This window comes from Ursus maritimus, unplaced genomic scaffold (genome assembly GCF_017311325.1).
Source record: "Ursus maritimus isolate PB19 unplaced genomic scaffold, ASM1731132v1 scaffold_31, whole genome shotgun sequence".
In the NCBI taxonomy this organism is placed as follows: domain Eukaryota; kingdom Metazoa; phylum Chordata; class Mammalia; order Carnivora; family Ursidae; genus Ursus; species Ursus maritimus.
The window spans coordinates 27,670,685-27,696,622 of NW_024425675.1; the positions used below are offsets into that span (position 1 = coordinate 27,670,685).

General features: G+C 44.5%; 1 protein-coding gene across 2 annotated transcripts in view; it reads left to right on the forward strand.

Annotated features, from left to right (window-relative positions):
- Window positions 1-6,286: 6,286 nt before the first annotated feature.
- IL2RA (interleukin 2 receptor subunit alpha) overlaps window positions 6,287-25,938 on the forward strand; it is a 52,839-nt gene continuing 33,187 nt past the window's right edge. For both annotated transcript variants that reach the window (XM_008705408.2, XM_008705409.2), the window contains exon 1: window positions 6,287-7,176. In XM_008705408.2, the coding sequence (XP_008703630.1) occupies window positions 7,113-7,176 (64 nt within the window). In that variant the 5' untranslated portion in view covers window positions 6,287-7,112. The remainder of the gene's footprint in view (window positions 7,177-25,938) is intronic.

A 25,938-nucleotide genomic window follows, 5' to 3' on the forward strand; every position in this document is an offset into this window, starting at 1 on the left:
AGGCTTGAAACAAAACTTTGACATGCGCTCACAAAGAATTTGTCTGTAGTTGCTTTATCATAGGCTAGTTGTATTTTTATGCATGATTATCTCCACAAATAGCAGCATAACAGCATATAAAACAGTGGATTATGGTACAGCATGACAGGTACTGTGGCAGTGAGTAGACAGGATTAGAAAAGGCCTCTTGGAGGAAGTGATACTCATGTGTCTTTCCATCTCAATTGTAAATTCATTAAGCACAGCAGCTTTGGTATATAGAGCGTCAGTGTGAGATGATATATAATTCATGACAAAATGGTTCTGCTACCCTCTCCTCTCCCTAGATCTTCTGTCTCTGCACAGTCCAGTGTGACATCAACTAGAAAGCCCAAGGCCCGGAAAAAAGGACTGAAATTTCACTCAGTGCAAATTGTACAAGTCAACTCAGTTATTTGTTTTATATTAGTCCATCTTAGCACCAAGAATTGACCCTCTTATTTTGTCAGAAAAACTGTGGGGGCTTTGTGATATGGTATTATTTTGAAACTTTTCATTAATATGAATTTAAATGTTTTATAAAGAGAAGGGCCATACACACCCCAATGTTCATAGCAGCAATGTCCACAATAGTCAAACTGTGGAAGGAGCCAAGATGCCCATCAACAGACAAATGGATAAAAAAGATGTGGTCCATATGTACAATGGAATATTACTCAGCCATCAGAAAGGATGAATACCCAACATTTGCATCAACATGGATGGAACTGGAGGAGACTATGCTAAGTGAAATAAGTCAAGCAGAGAAAGACAATTATATGATTTCACTCATTTATGGAACATAAGGAATAGCAGGGAGATTGGTAAGGGAAGGAAGGGGAAAATGAAGGGGGGTAAACAGAGGGGGAAATGAACCATGAGAGACTACAGACTCCAGGAAACAAACTGAGGGTTTCAGAGGGGAGGGGGGTGGGGGAATGGGATAGGCTGGTGGTGGGTATTAAGGACAGCACATATTGCATGGTGCACTGGGTGTTATACGCAAACAATGAATCATGGAACACTACATCAAAAACTAATGATGTATTGTATAGTGACTAACATTATAATAATAATTTTTTTAAAGATAATTAACTACTTAAAGGCATTTTTTGTGCTGCTTTACTAATGGTTCCAGGTGTTCCTTAGCTACTTGACCTTCAATAACATCTTGTTACAAATGTCAAGATATGTTTATGTGAAACTTTAATATTAGCAAGAAACCTCTAATTACAACATGTCAGACAATGGAATCATTTAGTTAGATTTATTGTTTAAGGCAAAATGGAAGAGGCCCCATATTTGGGAAAAATAAGGTAAAAACATTTTTGTTTAGAAGCTAATAAAATGCTGTGGTTTTTTTCCCATTTATGGTAAGTTATGGTTGTTCTTATGTGATTTGAAAATTGTTGAGCCATTCCTAAGCAAGCCTGCTATCCCCTGGGAAATCACTAATATAGGGACATGTGATGTTTGATCTGTCCATCGAGACCAATTATATTAGTCAGGGCAAGTTAAGCTGCTATAACAAAAGACCCCACAAGAATGTGGCTTAATGCACAAAAAAATTTACTTATAAATAGCAATTTGAGGTACATATTCCTCTTTCATATGTAGCTGTGTCCAGGCATTCAGAAATCCCAACTGAATGCCTGGAGCACAGTGCTGGCCTTTTCAACACCCAGCTTCCAAAATTACTCTGGTCACATCATTCCAGCCTGCAGGAAAGAAGAAACTCCAGGGTTTCCAGTAAAACAAATGAGGTGGAAGTCCAAAACATCACTTCCACTAAGTTTCTTGGCAAGAACTTCCTAGAACCATACCTAGCTATAGGAGGCTAGGGAATGTATTTTATTCATTTGCCCAAGAAGAAAGGAAGAATGATTTTGGTGAACTGCTGGTGGTCTCCATCACACTATCATGTTGTGGTTGTCAATTTACTGGTCTCTGGTCTGTCACATAACTTGAGTTTTAATTTCATCATGTGTTTATGACATTGTTTAGTGAATACCCAACATTTATAACACATAGTCCTGCTGACTCACCTCTGTGACTAAAAGAATTTTAGATGGTTCTATAACTGGGACTGACATAAACAAGCAACAAGTCCTAACATTTCCAAGTGAAAATGAAAAAATGCAACCTGAAATTTCTTGAAAATGAAGTGAGTTTCTGGAGAAAATCAGCTGATAATATTTTTGGAGCAGTGTGCAATTTCTATGCTCCTCTCTTTTCCCCAACATACCAGTGTAAGACAGGGTGTAAACACTATCAAATGTGGCCTCTGTTAGAAGGATCTAACTAAGCCAACACTCCTCATAAAAATTACAGTTATATGGTTTAAAAGACCCCCAAATCACTATTTTCATTTTAACAATTTGTATACCAGGGTGTCTGGGTGGCTCAGTCGGTTGAGCGGTCGACTCTTGGTTTTGACTTGGGTCGTGATCTCGTGGGTCTTGAGATGGAGCCCTGCATCAGGCTCCCGACTCAGTGGGGAGTCTGCTTGAGAGTGTCTCGTGCTCTCTCTCTCTCTAAAACTAATAAATAAATCTTTTTTTTTGAAAGATTTTATTTATTTATTCGACAGAGATAGAGACAGCCAGCGAGAGAGGGAACACAAGCAGGGGGAGTGGGAGAGGAAGAAGCAGGCTCATAGCGGAGGAGCCTGATGTGGGGCTCGATCCCACAACGCCGGGATCACGCCCTGAGCCGAAGGCAGACGCCCAACCACTGTGCCACCCAGGCGCCCCTAAAACTAATAAATAAATCTTAAAAAAATAATTTGTATACTGTTTTTATAATAAAATGAAAATTAAAAGATTTTATCTATTTTGTTAATACTTTACCACTTTGTTACTAATAAAATAAAATAAATTTAGCTCTTCGAATTATTATGAGGAAGAGCTGAGGAAGGTTTTGCTGTAAAGTAAAAAAAAATCATGCTTCAAATTTTGATTATTTTATAAAGAAATTAATTAATTTGCGAGATTAACTTTTGTTGTCTACTTTAATCCAAATGTACATTATGAGTCCTGGCTAGTATCTCTTTGGTTCTCGATTTGTAAATAAATAACATTAAATTTAATTTTACTTCAACTTCATACAAGAAAAAGAAACTGACATAAAATTGAAGGTATTAGTGAACTTTAGGTAATTGTCACTTTCCATCAAGAACTATTAATTGCTAAAACCTTCTAGAGTTTAAGAAAAATATGAAGCACACAAAAAATCTTGGAGGTAATCGTGGTTTTATTTACTTCTTCATTACATATATGCTTGTTCTCTGAGCATGTCTGGATTTCACACTGTGGCCTTATTTTCTTTTTACTACTTTACTCTTGCTGGTAACCACTAGCCTGCCTCCTCTCCTTCCTTTTTTGAACAATTCAGTCCTAAAGCTTTCAGGCAGAGCAAAGCAAGGGAGACAAATGTGGTGGCACAGTAGCCCAGAATGGTGGTGGGGTCACAGCCCAAAGGTAGTGAGCAAGGTGGCTCCATGGGAAGACTGTCTGGAATGAGGAGTCAGGGTCCAAGCAGAGTGGAGTGGGGGTCCCAGTGGGGGAAGTTAGAACCTGATCAGGGTGAGAGGGACCCACAAGAACAGGCAGATTGGCAAGGGCTATCTGAGCCCAAGTGGGATGGGAAGGAGGTTCACACATGGGGTTGGTGGTGGAACTCGAGCAAGCAGAGAAGGTTGTTCCCAAAAGGAAGGGCCCAGCATAGTGGTGCAGCACCCAAGCAGGGTCAGAAGGACATCTGTGGAGGTGTGGGGGGCCAGCCTGGTAAGGGGTGTCAGAGCCTGATCAAGAGGATGTCATTCCCTGAGAGTTTGGGGGTTGGCTCAGAATAGGAATTCAGAGCCTGTGCAGGGAAAGGAGGGAATCCATATGGGGCCCAGGGATGGTGGCAGGGATCAGAGGCTGATAACATACAGGGGGGTTTATCAAAAAGCAAAGAGACTAGAGATAATGGAAACCAAATTTTCCACTATCAGGAAAGGGAGTTACAAATATAGGAAAAGAAAAAACTAGAATTCAACCCTGTGGTATTAGATTGGAATTGGGATGTTGGGATGTATCAGTGTGAACTCATTCACGATTTTCAATATGTATAGATGGGTAGAGAAATACACACAGATGTAAAGGTGAGTGGGTGAGTGTGTGTGTGTGTGTGTGTGTGTGTGTGTGTGTGTATGTGTACATACATATACTGTATGCCCATAGATTCCCTAGCTTTGTCCATTGGGGGAGCCTGGGATTAGTTCTTCCCCAATGGCAATGAGCGCATCTCGGCTTCTAAAAATTATTTTACTCTAAAGGAACCAGGGCTCTTTGGATAAATGGCTGATTCCAGAGCTGGGACAGAGAAAGTCAAAGATCAGCCCAGAAAATTTTTTTATGCCCCCAAAGCGAGAAGTACTCAAGAGGAATGATGGGGCACATCAAAAGGACACAGAAGCCAGCTTGAATGGGCTCCCAATTGACAAATGGAGACAATTTGAGTGTTGAAATAAATAATAATAATAGATTATAAGCCACTGAATAAAATAAAAAATCATGAGTCCACATAGATACAAACAAATAGATGAAGAAATAATGGATATTTACATCATACCACAAAATATTTATTACAAAGAGGAAAACAGTGTCTCTAAAGTGGGGGCACCTGGAAGATACCACTTTATTTAATCAAGTGACCAAAGTAAACATCATCAGCAATGGGATAAAAGGGTGTGCTGGTAAGAATACAGCACTACTTCCGTGTTATTCCTGCCAAAGAGCAAAACCTAAATCTAATCACAAGGAAACAATATATAAATCCAAACTGAGGGATAATCTACAAAATGACTCATCTGTAATCCTCAAATATGCCAGGTCATGAAAACCAAGAAAAGACAAAGGACCTGCTAAAGACACATGACACCTAGATGTAACAAATGGTTCTGAACTGGACCCTTTTGTTGTGAGGGACGTCACCGAGACAACTAGAGAAACCTGGGCCTAAGGATTGAATGGTTGTAATGCATCAACATTGTTGCCTAACTGATGGTTGTAGTGATGTTGGAGAATTTCCTTGTTGGTAGGAAATACCCGTCAAAGTATTCAGGGGCAAAGGAACATTGCACTGGCAACTACTCTTACATAGTTTATTGGGAGGAGATATTTGTATTGTACTTACAATTTTTCTGTAAGTTTGCTTCAAAATTATACAGTGATAACTCTATCTAGCAAAGCTCCATTAAACTGGAGCTTTTAATCTCTGGGACAGACTCTGGAGATAACAGGAATTGCTGTACTCATGCATATGGTTGAAAATGTTTCTAGCAGTGAGGTTAAACCTGCTCTGGAATCTTAAAAAAATAATCTTGTCACACTTTGATAAGTGTCTCACTCCCAGAAAGAGATCAGTTGACCATTTTTCTCTGCAGACTCCGGTACTAAGCTTGGAAACCACTCTTAGTTCATCTGCAGAATTCCAAGGCTCTCTTCAGAGGTAGTTGCTCTTCTGAGAGAATGTCAGAGGTGGAGATAATACGTACTGGAACCATGAACTGCTTTGGTTTGCCCAGATGGTCTTCCTTTTGCTTGCTTTTGAATATTTTAAAAATTGTATTTTACTATAACTAGATGGTTGCTAATGGACATGAATTTCCAGGTAGCAAAACACAGCCAACCATTTCATGAAAAGCAGAAGATAACTCTGATAATTAAATAAGGAAGAAAGATCTAATTTTGAAAAAAAAAAAGTACAAAGTTTAAAACCAAAGCCCACTTTTTTAAAAATAATAATATTTTTTTATTATATTATGTTAGTCACCATACAGTACATCCCTGGTTTTTGATGTAAAGTTCCATGATTCATTAGTTGCGTATAACACCCAGTGCACCATGCAATACGTGCCCTACTACCCATCACCAGTCTATCCCATTCCCCCACCCCCCTCCCCTCTGAAGCCCTCAGTTTGTTTCTCAGAGTCCATAGTCTCTCATGCTTCATTCCCCCATCTGATTACCCCCTTTTCTTTATCCCTTTCTTCTCCTACCGATCTTCCTACTTCTTATGGTCCATAAATGAGTGAAACCATATGATAACTGTCCAAAGCCCACTTTTATTGTTTTAAGATTTTATTTATTTATTAGAGAGAGAGAAAGAGCATACGCATAAAAGAGAGTGAGAGAGAGAAAGAGAGAGAATAGGAGCAAGGGCAGGGGGAGATGGAGAAGCAGACTCCCCACTGAGCAGGGAGTCCAATGCAGGACTTGATCACAGGACACTGGGACCATGACCTGAGCTGAAGGCAGACACTTAACCGACTGAGCCACCCAGGTGCCCCCAAAGCCCACTTTTAGTATGACCTCTTAAGAGAAAGACAAATCTGGAGGCAAAAGATCTTGTAAAATGACAACTCACATTCAAGAACCTGGACATCATGGTGAAATGATTATAGCCACTATCAAATATAGATCTCGGGAGACAATTCATGAATTCTGAGTATGGTTCAGTCTTCTGCTTCCTTTTCAATTACCTCAATATTGAAGACCCCGCCATAGTCCCCCCCCCCATCTTGTGTGGCACCTGCTGACTCCTCAGGGACCTGCAAGTCTGGGGGAGGACCTCAATTTCACAGTGATGTCAACTTATGAAACGCTAAATGAGACCACTGCCAAGAAATGCTTGCTCACCCTCTTTCAGCAGCAGGGGAATCTCCCTTCCCTTCTCTGGGTGAAGCTGAAGAAAGGATTCATAAATGAAGTCCAATCCTTCTCACCAACCCCAGCCCACACCTCCCAGCAATTGAACTTGAAAAAAAACCTGGTTAAAACCACTTCCTATATTTGAGAGTAGAGAGGGCTAGGCACAATTTCCTGACTGAACAAAGCAGCCTAATACTTATAAAGAGCAACTCCAGACTGTCATAGAGACTAGAGGGACCACAGCAAGGGTGGCACCCCGAATGGATTGATACCCTTTCATCTCCCATCCTCCCAGCATGATGCAAATAAGATGCTGATAGGAAACTTGGCCGTCTGCAAAGAAACACCTTCTCTTCACTGCCCTCAGGAAGGCGGCTGATCCCACGTGCCAGGAAGATGGAGCCAAGCTTGCTGATGTGGGGAATCTCTACATTCGTCACAGTGTCTGCCTACGTGACAGGTAAGAGGTCATGGGTGCCCTCAGAATCTTGGGAAGGCTAATGGATATTACCTTTTCCCAGCCACAGAATCGGGGGCGGGGGGGCACCTAAATAGAAAGTGCAGACAAAGGGGTTGAATCTCAGGGTCTACCCCTTGTCCATGACCCACCAGGGCCCCATGTTATGCTTCAGTCATCCCTGATCTATAAACAGAGCTTGAAATGGTGGGATCTCCTGCCACTCGGTCTTTGTTATCTCTGGGGTGAATAGAGTGGCATGATATTTGAATGTTAACAGGACGCTAATGAGCAGATTCCTCAAGAAATTTTCTCCTATCTTCCAATGGATTCAGTTTTTCACTGCACCAACCAGCTGTAAGAAAACACTAAAAATCTACCAGGAATCTCTCTAAGACCAGGGTAATGTCCTGAGATGTCAGTAACTAATATAGGAAACATCGGGATAATTTAACTTTGGCTTCAAGGATGTATATGCTGTTTTTTACTGCCTCAGGAAATAATACCTAGGATTCTCCTCACATGTACAACGTTATAGAAATTTTAGAAAGCATAAGCATACTCACTTTCAGAACACTACTTTTTCTTATATTTTCACGTGTATATATGCATGTATACATAAGTGCATGTATGTATGTGTATATATATATGTATATATGTGTGTGTGTGTATACACACACACATATGCAAATTTTGGACTTCATTCATCCTTTCAAATGGGTTTTGTCAAAGATCTTTTTTTTTAACAAATAAGAAACCACTAACTTCTACCTCAAACCACCCTTCCTAATTGAGTGTGAATTTTCTAATAACTTCTTCTCTCGCTCACCCAGGAAGACAGATAAGATATCAAAGTCTACAATTTCATAGCCTTAATTTCTAGATGAATAATAATACTAACTGGCCATAGAAAGATGTGTTAAGAAGTGAAACATGTTCTGCATATAAGGCGTCTTTTTGCTTACTTGGTGAAGTAGCTAGGTTATGGTGAGCTGTGAACTGACCCAGGGGTAGGAATTTCTTCACTGTGGAGTTGAAGAAGGAGAGATTTCTGGAAGGCTTATAAGATGATTTCCGTTTCCGAATGGTCTTTGCAAAGCGGGAGGACAGTACAAGAACAGAAAAGCCTTTACAATATCTCTGGGAAACACATTCCAAGTAAACTTGTGTTATTGCTAGCTGCTGGGGACTTATCTGAAGATATGAAAGGTCTTGGTGGCAGTCTGGCAAGTGGGAGTATTATGAGGACTCTTCCATTCACTCAGGTCTCCAAAAATCTATTCGATACCCCTTAGTCCCCGTTTCAACACTGTAAGAAATATGAAAATGAACAAGACATAGTCTCAATCCTTGAGAGACTTATAACCTAATAAGGGAGGGAAAGGCATGGGTAGCATAACAATACTACAAATTAGAATTTGATGGGATCTATGTGAGCAGGACTAACAGAGAAGCTTCACGACAGTAGCATGACAGTAGCAAAAGAGCACTGAGAGACTAGTAAATTTCCCCAAGTGGACATTCCAGATAGAAAGGCCCCTGTAAGCAAAGCCACAGCAGAGGATGAAGGAACAGCAAGTGGTCCGCTGTGGCCCCCAACACTGGATGGGCATGTGGGGACATTGGGGATCAAGTCTGAAAAGTAGGATGGGGTCAAATGAATGATCAAAGGCCTTGGATAGCAAGTTATAAATTTTAACTTCATTTGGTAGTTAATGAATAACTACTAGAAAATAAAAATGACCATGACCATTTATAGAGCACCTTCTATGGGCCAGACATGTAGTCTTATTTTCATCTTCATAACCACTTCGCGGTGTGGATGTCACAAACTCACTGGATGAAGAATCCAGAACTCAGACGTCACACAGACAGGAACAGAGTTGGGGTTCAAACCCAGGGCTCTCTGACTTACATTTTTTTCCATTCATCACAGACACTTCTATGGAGGTGACTCTGGCATAGAGTGGAGGGAGATCAGGTGCACAGAGACAAGTTGCGAGGCCCCTAACATAGTTCAGTCAAGAGGCAAATGAGGATCTGGTGGCCAAAGAGAGTGAAGTGGGTTGAGTTTCTGGGATGGTTTAGGAACCACCCCAGGATAAGAAAGAATCTCATCTCAGACCTTTTCCTCCAACAGCAGGAACCCCGTCTTAAAGTAAACAAGACTTTTTATTCCTCAGGGGGGAGAGGTCTCTAACGAAATCAAACGGACTGTCAACAGATGCAATTTCTAGCTGATTCATAAGGCAGATTTTCATTCTGAAAATTTCCAAAGCCACCAATTAAAATTGTGATGGGTTGCAGAGGATGTGTTAGTCAACTTGGCTGTTTTTAGTCTCTATATTACTGGGTCCTGGGATGTGGTTAAAAAGAGAATTCTCCTGATGTTACCAACATGGCACGTTAGTGAAGGCACCTTTCTCAGAATTGTGGAAATTCTGAAAGTTTATCTATGCTTTGATCATCTTTCTTTCATTCTAGGAATTCTGTGATCAAATCTTCATCCTCTAGATTGAAAAAAAAAAACCCAAAGTGTGGAAACCCATTAAGATGATATTTTTGTCTAATTATCCCTTCTTGTAAAGACTACTGCCCACACTGGAATTTCCCATCTTCACATCTGTCATTAAAACCCAAAATGTTTAACTCTCCACATCTAATCATTCCATTTCTCTAGATCCCAAAGTGTTGTTACTGTGGTTAACCTTGCTCATCTTCAAGATATTCCTTGGAGAGCCAGGGCTTTGGTAAGCTGAGGGAATACCTCATAGATCAGTGGCTACTTTCTTTAAAACAGCATGTCTTAAATAGGCAGTGCTGTATGTCACCTGTACTTACGCTCCATTTTGGATTTGAGCAAACCAAGGCACACAAAAAAGTGATTTTACTCATGGTCAGTTAGAGGTAAAGAACTGTTATTGACCCCTACAACTCTACCACTTGATCCCATTCATCCCAAAGAGCAGTATTCTTAGGTTTCTTTGGCTAAGTCTTGAGCATTCTGGATGCTTCTCTGTTATGTCTTGTGGAAGTCATTCCTGTAACAGCTAGAGTCATGCTTGAGTCAGGCTATCCCTCAAGATGGTGGCCATTCAAGTGAATTTCCTTGCTTTCCTCATTGCCCAGAGGTCAGTAGAAACTTCAAAAATTAAGAGTTCCCTTAGAAAGTGGGGTCTGTCACCTGAGGTCAGTGAAGAGAAGAATAAGAAGAAAATTAAACTTTGAAAGTGGGCCAAGGCACCTCCTAACAAACATTGTTGGAAGACAGAAGACGAGACATGTGAAGAGCATGACTTTTGACGAATTGCTCTCCCTCCCTGGGCCTCAGCTTCTCTCTGTAAAATGAGAAGGTTGAGAGAGATGATTTTGAGACTGCTGTTGTTCTGTCAAAAATTCTGAAAAGGAAATAAAATAAGCTCTGCTTAAAAGGCATTTTCAAGCTGAGGTATTTTCAGATGAAAAAGTTTCCAGACTGAAGACATACACACAGGGTCTGGGTTAAAGAGACATTTGTGTGGCAGAGTACCGAAGCCTGACATCTCATTGCAGGTTATTTCCAACTCTTGAAAGGTCCCCCACTGCCCTCAGGCATGGCCCACTGCTTCCGTATGTGCTGCAGTTATAAGCATCAAGACCAAAACACCGCTGAGTGTTGGTGAGGCGTTCTGCTACTGGTTTGCTTCCTCAGGGAATCTTCGCCCTCAATTTCCTTGCTCCTCACAGGAGAGGTCTTACAAGAGTGCGAACCTGTTTCTCTTCTCTTTATTGCTGGCCATTTCCTGCGAGAATGATCTCCGTTCAATTGATTGCTTCAAAAGTTATAAGCCCTCCATCCCTGAAAATGTTCAAATAGAGAGGCTGTCTGGCCACTTCTGGGGGATGTCATTGAGGGGTACACATGCTGGACGGGAAGAGGGACAGGGCGGCATTCTGGACTCTTTCCAACCTTCCATTCTGGTTCTTCTCTGCCTCCTTCCAATATGTTTTACTTCCCCTCCTAGAAAATGAAATTAAGGATACGTAATTTTCACATTTTTCAAATCCAAGATCACACACAAATGCAGATTTTGGGCTCTAGGAGAGAAAGCACAATCCAGTCCACTGTCTGCCACCTGGCCCAAACTCTGGGCAGTGGTGAGAAACAGAAAAAGAAAGGGAATCGGAATAGGAAGGCAACCGAGACTGGGCAAGGGAAAGCCTCTGATAAGGTAGAACTTGAACCATAGGTTTATTTGTGTTCGGCAAACTTCCAGTAGCCAAACATTTGGAGTAAAATGTTCCTCGCCCCTTTCTTCTCCACAAAGTCAAGGGCTCCCTTTCTCTGGAAAGGGTTAAATGAAGCCTCAATGAGCGGTTGTCAAATATGGTGCAGAGATTTCCCAAACCAGGCAGGAGGCTAAAGTGAGAGCCTCTGATCCCTTTGGACTTAGAATCTGTGACTGCTTCTCTTTGGGTTGACAATGCATGCCACGCTGGCATCAGTCTGTGGCCCACCGTGGGCGGGGGGGGCCTCAAAAGCTCCTGGGGGTCTCTAAACTTCCTGAGATCCTGTTCTCTTGTTCAGGTCTTTGTCTAAGCAGGTATAAGGTGAGGAAAGCTCAAAGACCCTTAAATACCTTGCTCTTCTTCTGTCTTCCTACTAATTTCTTCAGGAAGTTCTTCTTTGGTGGAGGCAGCCAATGCCCCAGGTAGTATCAAGTGGGTTAAAAAAAGCCCAGAGAACCTCACTGCATAAAGATCAACACATTTGTCACTCCTATACACAGAGCCTGAACATCTCAACAGGGAGAACAACGTGATAGCAAGAATCCCTCTAGCTTTTTTGTTCTTAATCTTTTTTGAGTGCTGGGTCCTTAAGAAAACTTGATGAGATCTGTCTCCTTAGAAAAATGTACACACACAGAAAATTTGGAGTATAATTCTCTGGGTTGTAGCCTCCCTGTAAACCAGGGTCACCCAGTAAGACCTCTGAACCGTTCTTTACCATCTTAACACTCATAGTCATGAACAGAGAGCATGAGACACAGAAAGCTACCTCCCTGGGAAGAGAGCTGTAGTCGGCTTGGCAAAGGCAACTTAAGAGGCATGGTTGTACCTAGGGAGGATAGCAAGAAAAGGGTGCCAAGGACAAACCAAAAACACTAGGGAAGCAAGGAAAGTGGAAAGCCAGGACTAGAATCCAGGCCTCTTAAATTCCAGTCCAATATTCCTGCATGTCTTTACACGGACTCTCAGTGATACACGTCCATCCATCCATTTGCACGTTAGGATCACCAAGATGAAAGACAGTGTGGCCCTTGCCCTCAATCTGCTCACGGGAGTGAGCGGTTCCTTCTAGAAGACAGCCAAAGGAGAGCCAACAGTGTCTGCCAATGAGTCAATGCCCATCGCTGAACCCCCACCAGGATTTCAAATAAGTCACCCTCTTAGGGGCAAACAATAATGTAGTCATCTAGGTATTTTAGGTATTTTCCCAAGATTACTCAGATAGTTTTTGGCTATTTGACTTATTCTCTGGTTCCTCTCGGATTTGCATCCACCAATAAGGGAACACAAGCCTCACTGGGAAATGTATTCACAGCAGCATGTTCCCAGTGTGTATCTGGGATGCTATAACACATGCTATCCAAGCCCCACCCAAGACCAATTAAGACCAGTTAGGGCAGACTCTCTGGTGATGAGAACTGGACATAACAATAACACTTTTTTATCTAAGTTCCTCAAATGATTTAAGACACAGTTAGGATTGAAATCCACAGAATGACGATTCCTGTGTTTGGTCAGGTTCCATGATTTCATTTCTATTCACTAAGAATAGGTGCCTTAAGGCAGTACTTCTCAAAATTTAATGTATTTTCAAATCACCCCGGAATATGTTTACGAGGCAGATTCTGATTCAGGATCTCTGGGGTGCAGATTGAGATTCTGGTTTCAAACAGGCTCCTGTATGGGGCCCATGTAGTTGGTGCATGAACCTTATTTATTTATTTATTTATTTATTTATTTATTTATTTATTCATTTATTTATTATTTATTATGTTATTCACTATACATCATTAGCTTTTGATGTAGTGTTCCACGAGTCATTGTTTGTGTATAACACCCAGTGCTCCATGCAATACGTGCCCTCCTTAATACCCATCACTGGGCTAGCCCATCCCCCACCCCCCTCCCCTCTAAAACCCTCAGATTATTTCCTGGAGTCTATAGTCTCTCGTGGTTCATCTCCCCCTCTGGTTACCCCCCTTCATTTTTCCCTTCCTTCTCCTACCAATCTCCCTGCTATTCCTTATGTTCCACAAGTGAGTGAAACCATATGATATTGTCTTTCTCTGCTTGACTTCTTTCACTTAGCATGAACCCCATTTTGAGTAGCAAGGCTACCATGTGAGAGAGGAAATACACATTGTGTCTACCTACACAGAACTTGCAGCTAAAATGGGAAAACCAATTTGGGAAAGACGCAAGATCAGATATTGCAAAGTAGGACATGGCAAAGTCAACACATGCCATAGTGATCCGAATAGGGAGGGTAGCAGGCTTCCTGGAGAGTCTGGAAAGGCTTCTCAGAGAACGTGGTCCTAGGACGTAATGACTCTGAATTTGTTCTTGCGACTATCAGGACATGGACTGGAGGATGGTATTTTCTAATGATTTTACTAAACTTGTATACATGGATCATGCTCTGTGAGTACCAGACTGAAAACTGAGGAGTTTACAAGAGCAGTGAAATAAATGGCCCATATTTCATGTATAAACCAAAGCTTTTGCGTGTGTGCTGAGCACAATGAGGCTCAAATGGCGGGTGCTTCTCTGACGAAAACAGACCTTTGCTCAGACAAAAAGCACTTGAGTCCTCCCCTCATTTTCATCCTCTAGGTGTCTACACATGTCAGTGGTGTCTGGTGGATTTCCTTCGCACAATGAATCATTGGATCGGCATCACCAGTACCATATGACAGCGCTGATAACAGTCAGGAAGCCCGGGTCTAATTTCCCTACATCCAAATTTTGCCCGTGACTTGGCTGAAGCTAACCGCATACCATGAGGCTAGATTGTAGGAGCTTCCCTCCTGACAACCCACCCCTATGCCCCCATGCCCCCAGTCCTTAGGGCTTTTAATCAGCCGCTCAACTCAGGGCTGGATATCCTGCCAACAGGACCATTTCAGACAGAAAACTCTAAGGCACAAAAGTGTGGGTGGCGACCAGAAGATCACCTCACTGGGAAGATAAAGGGAAGGAGTTAGGTGCAGATCAGAGCTCTGTGCCTCAAAGCAGGGCTCCCCCAGGGAGGAAGGCAGGAGGCAGATTAGTCAGACGTGCTTTTTGGGGTTGTTTTCTCTCCAAGTGGGTAGGGTGGTGCCGGGAGACCAGGAGCAGTTGAGTGCTTTTTCCCAAAAGTAGAAGAAAGGGCGGCAGGTTTCTAAAGAATAAAAAGGAAGCTCTAAAGAGGCAATTGGTTTCTTTCCCCTGAAGAGCAAGGGAGAATTACCACGTCTCCGGTAAGCCAAGCTGCCTATGGCAGGAGGGAAATGGGGAGCGGGTGAGCGAAGCTGTAAGCTGGGAGCTGGGAACAGAGGGCCACGGAAGGCAAGCCAGCCCATGAACCCCATACCAATGCCTGCTGCCTCCTTGCTTTCAGCCTTGTTCCAAGAAACTCTTCCTCTTTTTTTAACATTTTTATTTTTTATTTTAAGATTTTATTTATTTATTTGAGAGAGAGAGAGCACGAGCAGGGGGAGAGGTAGAGGCAGAGGGAGAAGTAGACTCCTTGCTGAGCAGGGAGCCTGATGTGGGACTCGATCCCAGGACCCTGAGATCATGACCTGAGCCAAAGGCAGATGCTTAACCAACTGAGCCACCCAGGCGCCCCCAAGAAAACTTTTCAACAGGAATCGTAATGACAGGAGCTAATATTCATGGCCTGCACGCACTCCTTCAGGTACTTCAGAAGGCACAGTGTCTCTTCAGCTAACGCTCAATATCAGGGAGGGCTCCTCATCATCCCCATTTTACACCTGGCACACTGAGGCTCACCGAGGTTACGTGGCCCAGCGGCATAGACTAGGGAAGAACTAGGATCTAAGACTCTGTTCTTTACTATTCTTCTGAACTGCTGCTAAGGCCATCAATTCATGGGCCGTATTAATAAAGGAGTTGAAGTAAGTGTCTATGAGGTCTGTCCCGCTGCTCCTGCGGTTGTAGAAATCCCCATGTCTATGCGCCCCAAATCTGGACCCTGAGGCCACGAAGCTGCCCCTGCATCTACTCAAGGGGCCGAATTGACCTCTCAAGTCTCATGGCTTCCTGGGAGTCTTCGGTTCTCTGAATCCTGCTGTTCCCCTCCCGTGTTCTTTCCACCACCACCACCCGCCCCTAAGAGCAGCCTCGACTGTCTTTCTCGATTTTGACTCTGCTTCAAAGAAAGCGCTTCAGGGGAGCCAAGTCTGCCCTAGCCGCCCACGAACAGAGGAAATTCTGAGCACCTTCAGGCATGAGTCAACCCCGCCATGTTCAGGAATCTCTGCCCACAGCATCACCCACGGTTTTCTGTTTGGGCCCGAAATAGATACCTTCTTTAGAAGCCTTGCTGCTTTTGGTATTCTCAGCAATAAAAAAACAAAGGCAAGGATAAGGTGTATGTCCCCGAAGCGTGGTAGTGGGAGTTTTCTCTGCTGTGGAGTTTTTCAGAGTGTAGCATACATTGCCACCAAGGTGCCGTGGACAGACAGGTGGAAGAGGGAATGGGGGGGTGGCTGGGGCCAGACTCGTCTGTGGCAGGACTTCTAGTTACGTGTTCGTCCCTTTGTGTAGTAATCATTCAGCAAGTCGTTACTGAACAACTACCTTGTGTCAGATACAGGGTTAGAGATGAAGGTGGTAGAACTTGGCCTCTGGGAACTCCTCACCCGTCAGGAGAGAACTACCATGCAGACATAATTACAACACAGGGTCAGGTCTGTGATGTAAGTGAGAAGGAAGAGTGGATGGGACACACGGACATTCCTTCTTATTGTGAGCCGCGTCATGAACTGCCTCACGTTTACACTAACATCTGGGACACGAAGGAGGGCTGAGAGCGCTGTGTTGTCATTATTAATTACTAAAATTATTGAAATCGAATACCACGGATGTCAAATTACAATAATATTCGAATCACATACAAGATTTGCAGAAGCTCTCTTTTGCCCAAGAAGCTCTTTTATGGAGAAAATGGGAACATTTCAGGTGGGAGTACTCACATTCCTTTAAGAACAAACTGATTGCTCCCAAGGCCCCCAAGTATTTGCAAAGCAGAGCGTAGAGACCCCACTGGCCAAGTGCCGCACCCCCAACTGTGCGTGAACAAGTCCCCAGCCCTAGACATCCGGAAAGCAGGTGCCTCTCCAAGAAAGACATGAAGGGCACCTAATCACGATTTAAAAGCAAAGCAACAGTGTTTTTTTCACTTCAAAATGAAATGAGCCCCATGGAGCAAACTGGCCCATCTCCTCAGAGAAAGATCGGTTTACGATGATACCAAGTAAAGGGCGTAGGAATCATTTGTAGGAGTTTTGCTTGAAGCCCTGAAACTTAGGTTGACGTCAGCTTCTTCCTGTCTGGGAGCTTGGTGAGTTTCCCGGGAGTTTTGGGGGCGCTGACTTTGCAGGAGGCTACGCACCTGACAGCTGTCCTGGCCGCCGTGGCTTCCCCGCCGCTGGGGCCGGGCAGAGGCTTAAACCCAGCTGAGCAGCCTTGTGGTATCTTGCTTCCGGCCCCTATGGTAGTGACACCTCTCTTCAGAGCCTGATTTAGAATAAAAGGACCTTTTTAAAGAGAAAACTCATTTTAAGTGGAAAGCAAAACAAACAACTACAAAAAAAAAAAAAAAAAAAAAAAAAAAAACCTTTTAAAAAGAAAAGAAAGTTTCCAAATAACACTTCCAACCTTTGTAAAATGAAAGGCAGCTTCCTCAGACATCCTGCTAACACCCGGGGGAGCACAGAGACCGCAAAGGGTAAGCATGTCAGCTCGCTTCGATCATTTTGCCCTAGAGTTCACTTTGGGGCTTTCACTGACTGTCACCGCCTTTCACCCGGCAGCCTGTCAGTTTCACTTTCCGACTCCCAGGGTCTCTGGCCTGAGCTCTCAATGAGTGCGTGCGACCAAGCTGCACTGGGCTGCAGCCTCCACACCCACCATCCCAGGCACCCCCACAGCAGCGCTGCCAGATGGGTGCCATTATCGCTCCCATTTCACAGATGAGGAATCCAAAGTGTTGAGCAGTAATTCGCATGCCTGAGAAAGTGACTGAGCTGGCCTATCTGCTCCATCCCCATACAACGGAAGCAAGCTGTTGACAGGTGTCATTAAGTCCCATGGGCTTCTTAGGCAAGCCTTCAAGTCTCTCATTTTAAGTGCTCTTTCAACCATCCCCAGATTAAGTCTCATCTTGGCGTTCTTCGCAATTGCAAAGCATCTTGGGAGAGTAGAAAGGGCTCTTGACTTCGGGAGTCTACAGGCTTGAATTCAAAGCCTTGCTTGGAGTTGTATGACTCTGTTTTCCTCCAGAACAATTGGTGGGTGCCATTCTCCGCAGGCATGAGCAAGGGGGTGGGTATCTCACTGACATAGGGTGGCAGACACTGGGCGAAGAAATAGCAGGGTGCCTGGGAGTGCAGAGGAACGCCACATAAACCAGAGATTAGGGTCCAGAAGGCTTCCTAGAGAAAAACGTTGAGGGAGGCCCGTAGGACAAGCAGGAGTCAGGAAGATGGGAACTGAGTTGTAAGCACAGCATGAGCAAGGCCAAAGACAAAAGACGCAGTGAGCTCTGAGAGCTACATGCAGTTCCAGCAGACTGGAGAGTTCAGGCGGGCAGCGGAGGGGAGATTTCTGAGGCTGAGCCTGAGCTATGACAGAGCCTTGCCAGGTATAGGGCTTTGGACCGTATCCTGCAAGGAACGGGATACCAGTGTGGTCTTAGGGAAGGGAAAGACTCCATCTGTGCTTTCGACAGTCTAGGTGAGAGTTGATGGCAGGTGGGTTCTTTAGTCCTCTGTGGGCCTTAGTTGCTATGGGTATAAAATGGGAATAACAGGGGCGCCTGGCTGACTCAGTCAATGGAGCGAGAGACTCTTGATCTTGGGGTTTTAAGTTCGAGCCACACGTTGGGTATAGAGATTCTGTTAAAAGATAAACTCCTTAATAAAGTGAAATGGGAATATCATGCCCCCATCCTGGGTGGCTGTAAGGCTTGCAAGACAGCCTGCCTAAAGTAACCAGGATATAGCAGGTGCTCAATGGACATGACTTGCTGGACTTCTAATTGGCATAGTCCAAGGCCCAGCAGGCCTTCCCCATGGATATCTCACAAGCTTCTCAAACTCGACACACATAGCATTCTCTGCCCCCGGACCTGCTCTCTCTCCTGTTTCCTGTTTCAGTGAAAGGCATCCCCATCCTCCCCTGCTTGACTCCAGCCCTCACCATCTCTCTGTGCTCGCTCTCATCACCCCCTGGTTTTATTTATCATCCTATTAATACTATAGTATTTTCTATATCATATTTATTATATACTTATATATTTGATTATATTTTAATTATAATAATATAAAATAATAGTCATGTTAATTATCACTAATATTGGTAGTAGCCTACTTCACAGGTGGCTGGAGAGACAAGGAACGAGAGAAGTCCACGTGTATAAAGTGCCTAGAACAGTCTCTGGCATGCAGTGACTCTGGGACAAAGTACGCACCGTCTACGCATGCGAGCAGATTGATAGAGTCTTCAAGCCCCCTTTGAGCCCCGACATGCTGCAGCTTACTAAATCCTTGCCCTAAAGCAGAGTGAAAAGTCCTGTGTCTTCAGCTCTGCGCTGACCTCCCCGCGGGACGGCAGGCTCCCGACCCGCATCCTGTCTGGTCCTGAGCAGGACTGAGACTTTGGTCCAAGCCAAGGAAGAAAGTCTATCCAGTTCACGCTTTAATTACCACTCCTTGATGAGTCCCACGTGTCACTCTGCAGCACAAAGCATGATTCCCAGTGAATCATGGTAACAGACTCTAAGTTCCTATGTCCTTGAAAAACGCAGCCACGTCGGGTTTCAATTCTGGAAGAAGCCCATATTCATGCCCACTGCAGGATCACCATCTGGGGCCATGCCCTGTGATCACTGACTTTGAGGTATCTGTTGAAAAGAATAGCATCTGCTCACTGAAAGGATCAGAGACTGTGGTTTTGCGTGTTAACCAAGGGTTTATGGAAGGCACGGGTGCGTGTAGAGCCGACACTCGGCAGGGAGCTCTGGGGAATGTGGAAGGCTGTGTTTCCTGCAGCACTGGCTGAGGGACAGCGGCCCACTCTGAGCCCAGAGACCGAACTCAACAGAAGCCTCTCAGTGGACTTTGCTTTTCTGAGGCCAGTTTCTCAAGTAGGGCGAGGGCATTTGGTATAATTTAATGGACAGTCTTAACCTCCTCCCTGTGTGGGGGGGCCACCCCATCATCCCACCCACACTGAAATGTCCTGTCGTTCTTCTGTCTGTGGGGTAGCACCTGCCAACACGTGGGTTCGGGGTGCACTTTCAGGCTGCTGTTTGTTTACACTAAACCGGACATAAGCAAGGCACAGTAGACAAGCAGGTCGGGGCTGTTGCCGGAGCACCGAGAGCCCCAGAACCGAAAGCAGCACTTTCCCTTCAGTTAGTGACCTGCGTTTCCACGTGTGGATCATCACGCTCTGTGAAATGCATCGTGCGTATGTCTTACTCCGTTCCGGCCGCTATAACGAGTACCATAGACTGGGCTCTATTTGTCCACACGTCAGGGGCCAGCAGGGTGAGGACCCGCCCCGGGGGCTGCAGATGATGACCTTCTCATTATGTCCTCACATGGTGGAGAGCAGAGAGAGGAAGCCAGCTCTTCCGTGACCCTTATGAGGGCACTCATCCCACCCAAAGGGCCCCACCCTCGTGACCTCATCACCTCCCCACACCCTCACTTCGGGCAGTAGGGTTTCTCAACATAGGAATTTGGCGAGGGGTGCAAACACCAGTCCAAACAGTATACACTGTGTCTTGTTTAAAACTGGAGTGATTCTTCAGATCAGGAATGCAGAGTTTCCTCCGAGTGAGGAGGACAAGAGGGACCCCCGGGACACAGCGGTGGCTGCGGGCCACCTTGGATCCAGTGCCATCTGGGCTTCCGCGAGTATGGATTCACTGTGCCTGACACGATTAGGTCCTGCGTCAGCACAGCTGGCCCTCGCCTGACACCCAGGCTGGGCTGTGGTTCTGCGGAGAAGCACATCGTCCCTGAAGGCTCCCGCGTGTCCCGAGACTTTTTCCTTATTCCTTCTTTTCTGTTTCCCTTCTGGTGTTAAGTTTCTACCAGCATCATACTTAGCTGTTTGGTATTCTTTGAAATCTCAGGGTAAAGTTTGTTGCTTTCCAGTTGAAAATCTCAATTCTATTTCACAGAAGGGTCCCTGCGGCAGACTCCGGGTGGGATTCACCGACGGACCATATTTCTACTAAAAATATTATTCCGTGCCAAGAAATAGGTTTCAAAGGTTTGAAGAAAAACTGCTTTTAGATTTCAAAGAACAAGAGTATATTGTTTGTCTCATCTGATAAGGCTTTAATTTTCATCAGGTTGACATTCTGTGGTAAGCGTGTGGTTAACTCTTTCACGTCCGGAAGCTTGTTGCCAACTGAGAAGGCCCCCCGGGGCAGAAGAGAACCACCCCCCGCCCATTTCATTTGCAGAGGCATTTGAGATCCCCAAACATGTCCCTGTTGATTCAGAGACAGCTGCTGGGAAGACTATTTCTGGTTCCCTGCCTCCTTCCTCCCTTCCAAGGTAAACAGAAAGTAACTGGATTCCCACCCCACCCCCACTTTTTTTTCCCCTTGGTAACAAGTGTTCAGGAAGGCACAAGCTGTCCTCCAAAGGTTCTCACCCTGCAAGTCACTCATTCTTGGGTTGTGGGAACTCTGTGGCTCGCCGGGTCCAGCCAGACCTCAGAAAGAGTGGGTCCGAAAACACACATAAGTCACAGATGACCGGTGCCCCTGACTGCACGATGTGCCCATCTGCCCCGGGCTTTTCTCCCTCAGAGCACACAGCCTGCCCCTCGCTCCAGGGACCACACACATTTTCTTTGATGGCACTCACCTCTTTTAACCCTGTGCCCTCCTCCCCGAGTTCCCAGCCCTGTGACTTCAAATGTTCCTCCTGCCACATTCCCCTCTGCAGTTATGCCTGCCCAGGGAAGACAGATGTCTGTTTAAATGAATGAACGAACGAACGAACGAACAATATTGCCAATGCCAATAAGCCCACGCATTTATTCAGTGCCTCTTGCTACCCACGTTGATGAAATAATTTAAATAAATAATAGGTGATGTGAGCAGCCAACAACAACCAGAAATGACTAGAAGTATTCAAACTAAACTATGGTGATTGGTTGGTGGTGAACAGGAAATGGACCGTGTTTTAACGTATTTGAAATCCATTATAAGCTATGCATGTGAACATAGGTGAGAAGAAGGAAAATCACAGAGAATGATCATAAACAGTTCTTAGAAGATGAATTCAAAGAAATTCCATTTCCTCATTCTGACACAATCAAGGTTTAAGTAATTAACATTTTAAATATTTTTTTCCAGTTCACAAAGTAACCTTACATATTTTATCGTATGGTCCTGAAAAAACACTGCTCTAGGAGTAATAATAGCAGCAATGAGGATTTGTGGAGCATTTTACAGATTTCAAGATCCTTTACTCTCATTATTTCCACCGACGCATTTCTGTTATTCATACCCTTGCAATTCACATGCCAGCAAAACATTCAACTCGTAGTCCCCTGAACACAATAGTCCCTCTGCCAGGGTGACCTAGTCTGCTGAACTTGCCAGGTGAACCCTATTTGTCCTTCAAACATGGTACAATCAAGAGCAGCCTTCCTCCTTACCTGACTCCCAGACAGGGAAACAATTCCCAGGGGGCACCATGTTTGGAGGCCCAGAAGACCAGTGAGCATGGCAAAGGGCAATGATTTGGCGTGACTAAGAAGCTCCTACAGTCACGTTTAGTTAATGGCCCTGAGGAATCCGCCACCTGCTGATGGATGGGCAGATTCCATCTCCAAACTAGAGCAATGAATTACTGTCACTACCTCCCAACAAAACCTCAGTCCATGTTCAACGAACCCACTTTCTGGATCCCCCTGAGGGAAACGGGGCAGAAGCAACGTTTGGAGTCACAGGGCTGGGGACTCGGGGGCACAGGGTTAAAGGCTTGTTAACCAAAGGTCAATCACAGGGGCAGAGAACATCCTAGAGCTCACGTCCGGGCCGTTTACTACCCTCTTAGTGCAACTGGTTCCGTGATTTAGGATGCTTGATTTGGCAACATTTTAAAGACATTTTGGAGGGGTGGAGAGATGGGAGGTAGAGGAATAGTGAGATACTACTGCTATGGCAGGTGAGCAGAGTGTGAAGGTCATGGGTGTGAGAGGAAGTGTGTACAGGAGGGACCACAGAGGCAGAAATCGTGACTCTTGGGAAGTGATTCAATATGAGGGCAAAGAAGGGATGGAATTTAAAGAGGATGCTAAAATGTCAAGCTTGGGTCACACAGAGGATGGGAATATAAGGATCATGAAGAGAAATTAGGACAAGAGGAGGAACAGAAGACTGTTTGTGTGTTTGCTTTTAACTTTCAATTCTGAGATAATTGTAGATTCGCATGCAGTTGTGAACAATGATATAGAGAGATCCAGTATGGCCTTCGTGCACTTCCCCCTTATCACAACCAGGAAACTGACATTGATACAATCCATCAATCTTACTCAGATTTTGCCAATTCGATATGAAGTGTCCGTGTGTATTTAGTTCCGTGCAACTTTATCACATGTGACCCTCACCGCAGTTAAGATCACAACAGTTCCTATCACAAGCATCTCTCCTTAGCTACCCTTTGTAGCCACAACCATTTGCCTCCTTCCTTCCTAATCCCCTGGCACTGTATAGTTTTCATCTCTGTATTTTTGTCATTTTAAGAATGCTATGGGATGGAATTATACAAAATGTAACTTTTGAATTTGGGTTTTTTTTTTTTTCACGCAACATAATTCCCTTGAGATCCATCTTTCTGCATTTCTTAGCTGGCATTAGCCTGTAAAAGAGAGCTTTCTCCCCTCCCCAGCCCCACCCCACACTCTTTTGGTATCTCTATGGATTGCTAGCTTTCAAAATAATTTCATCATTTTATTACTTTCATCATGGACTCTTTTGGGTTTACCAGATACACTATCATATAATCCACAAGTAGAGATAGTTTGTATTTCCTTTATTTCTACTTTTTATGACTCTACATTCTCTTATCTGATTGCATTGGCTAAAACCTCAATGGCAATGTTAAGCAGAAGAAGAAATCGTCTCTTTACCTAGAAGCAAAGTTTTGAACAGAGTTGAAGCACCGGAGGTGGAAAGGTGAAAGAGCACAGCGTCATGTCTCCACCAGAGCTCAGGCTGGAGGTAGGAATCGGGAAAGGCCGCACAGCATCAGTGTTAAGAACACGGGCTCTGAAGCCTAGCTGCGACTCCTGGCTCCTGGGTCCTCTAGCTGTGTGACCTCACTGGGTGACCGCCAGCAGTTTATCAAACCTTTCTGTGGCTCTTTTGTAAAATGGCAGTAATAATTACGATATTTATTTCACAGTAGAATTGAATTAGTTAATATGTGTGAAGATCTTAGAACAGCTTTTTGAACTTGATAAGAATTCAGTAAGTGTTAAGTCTTCTTTTATCATGTGAAAGCTCTCAGCACAGAGGTAAGACTTGAAACCCTGAGTCTCCTGAGAATAGAATGGCAAGATCATTGGGAAACTCCTCCGCTGAACTCTTCTGAACACTTTTTGGGATTCTTATGAAAGCTATCATCCTCCCAATCCCAGTCTGAACATGCAAAGAACATCAGACAAATTCCAATAGCAGGGCATCCTCCAAACCAGTATTGCTCAGAGCTGTCAAGGTCTTCAAAAACAAGGGAAGTGGGAAACTGTCATGTAAACTTCACAGCCAAGAGGAGCTCGAGGGGACATGACAACTCCGTGAAATCTGGAATCCTGGATAGGACCCCAGAACAGGATAAGAAGAGTAGCAGAAAACTGAGGGAATCTGAGTAAAGTATAAACTTTAGTTAATAACAAAGTAACCATATTGGTTATTAGTGGTGACAAATGTGTCACACTAAGTACCCATAATAGGAAAAACTCGGGTCAGAGGATGTACAAAACGACAGTGCAGTGAGCGTTCACGGAAAGAAAGCCAAGAGCTGCGGAACCAGGGGTTCATGATGTCTTACGATACCGTGAGTGAAGTTTCAAGAAGGAACAGCTAAAGGAACCAGATGCTAAACAAACGTTGAGGAGAACAAGCGCCCCTGGACTTGTCGACTCATAGCTTTCTTGGTGTGCTCTGAAAAACATCATTCCAGGGCAGGCAGAAAGCACACTGAATGGTGATGGAGTGAGCAGGCAGGGAGGAGGTCAGAACCACGAGGTACACAACTCCCGTGAGATACTGAATTCCGAAGGAAGGAAATGAAGATTAGTCACTGGTAGGGCTGTAAGTACCCGGGATGCTTCCAGGCTGACGAGGTGCTGGTGAGACTGGGGGTGCCAGAGAGGGGGCAGCTGGTGGGGCACAGCTCCAGAGGCAGCAGAGAGGAAGTGATCCGAGACCAGGAATGTGTTTTACGTGGATAGACAGAAGAGGCGATGATAACTTAAAGGGGGTATAATGGGGAAATGGTGAGATACGGAAAGGAAGTTGAGGAAGTTCAGAAACGAGGGGACAAGTAGAGAGTGAGAAAGGGCAATCAAGCAAATACCCCATGTGGACAAACTCTCAGTGTCGCTAAGGTTGGGCGGCAGCAGGAATGCAGAAGTAGTGCCGAATTTTCTGATCTCTGTGTCACTCTGCACACACTACTCACTCTTAACCTATGTTTCCATATCTGTGAGTGAGATGCCATTCTTTTCAAAGGGACAGTATGAAAAATCTTGGGTAAACTTAAAAAAAATGTATGTGCCAAAGGATAACTGTCCAATTTTCAAGCTAGTAAATCCCAACCCAAGGATCCCCATATTCTCATAAACTTCACCCAAATATCAGAGATAGCCTCTGGTTCCAATGTCCTCCTTCTAACCTCCCACTGGAGGTAGATGAGCTTAAGGCACTGTGAAATTCGACCAGGGATCCGGGAGGAATTCTTCCCACTCCCTCTTCCAGACAGAGCATCTGAGGTGACAAGGGGACAGAGTGAGCAGGCAGTGGAACAGGAGGAAGACTCAGGTCTCTGACACCCAGAGCTGACTTGCTTTCCCTTGACACTTAGGGGGTAGACCCAAATAGGACAGCGAGCTCTCAACTCGAGGTCATGGTGCTCAATACCTGACATTTTAAAATGAGGACAAAAATTTCTCTTCTATAAGGGGATCACATTTCTTACCCTACTGACACTCATTTCTGTTGACTGCACCAGCCACTCTCCCGGCCCCAGCTGGATTCCTCCGTGTCCTCGATTTCTTCTCTTCCTTTCTCGACCTCTGCAAGTGGTTGTCCAGTGCTACTAATCTCCCCTCCGCTCCTTCCCATTCCCAGATCCTTCCTGGCTCTGACCCAGCCTATTGTAGTGATCTCCTAATTCCTTACTCCTCAAAGTGTGATTGAAACATCGGCAGAAAGTCCTGGGGGAAAATGCAGAT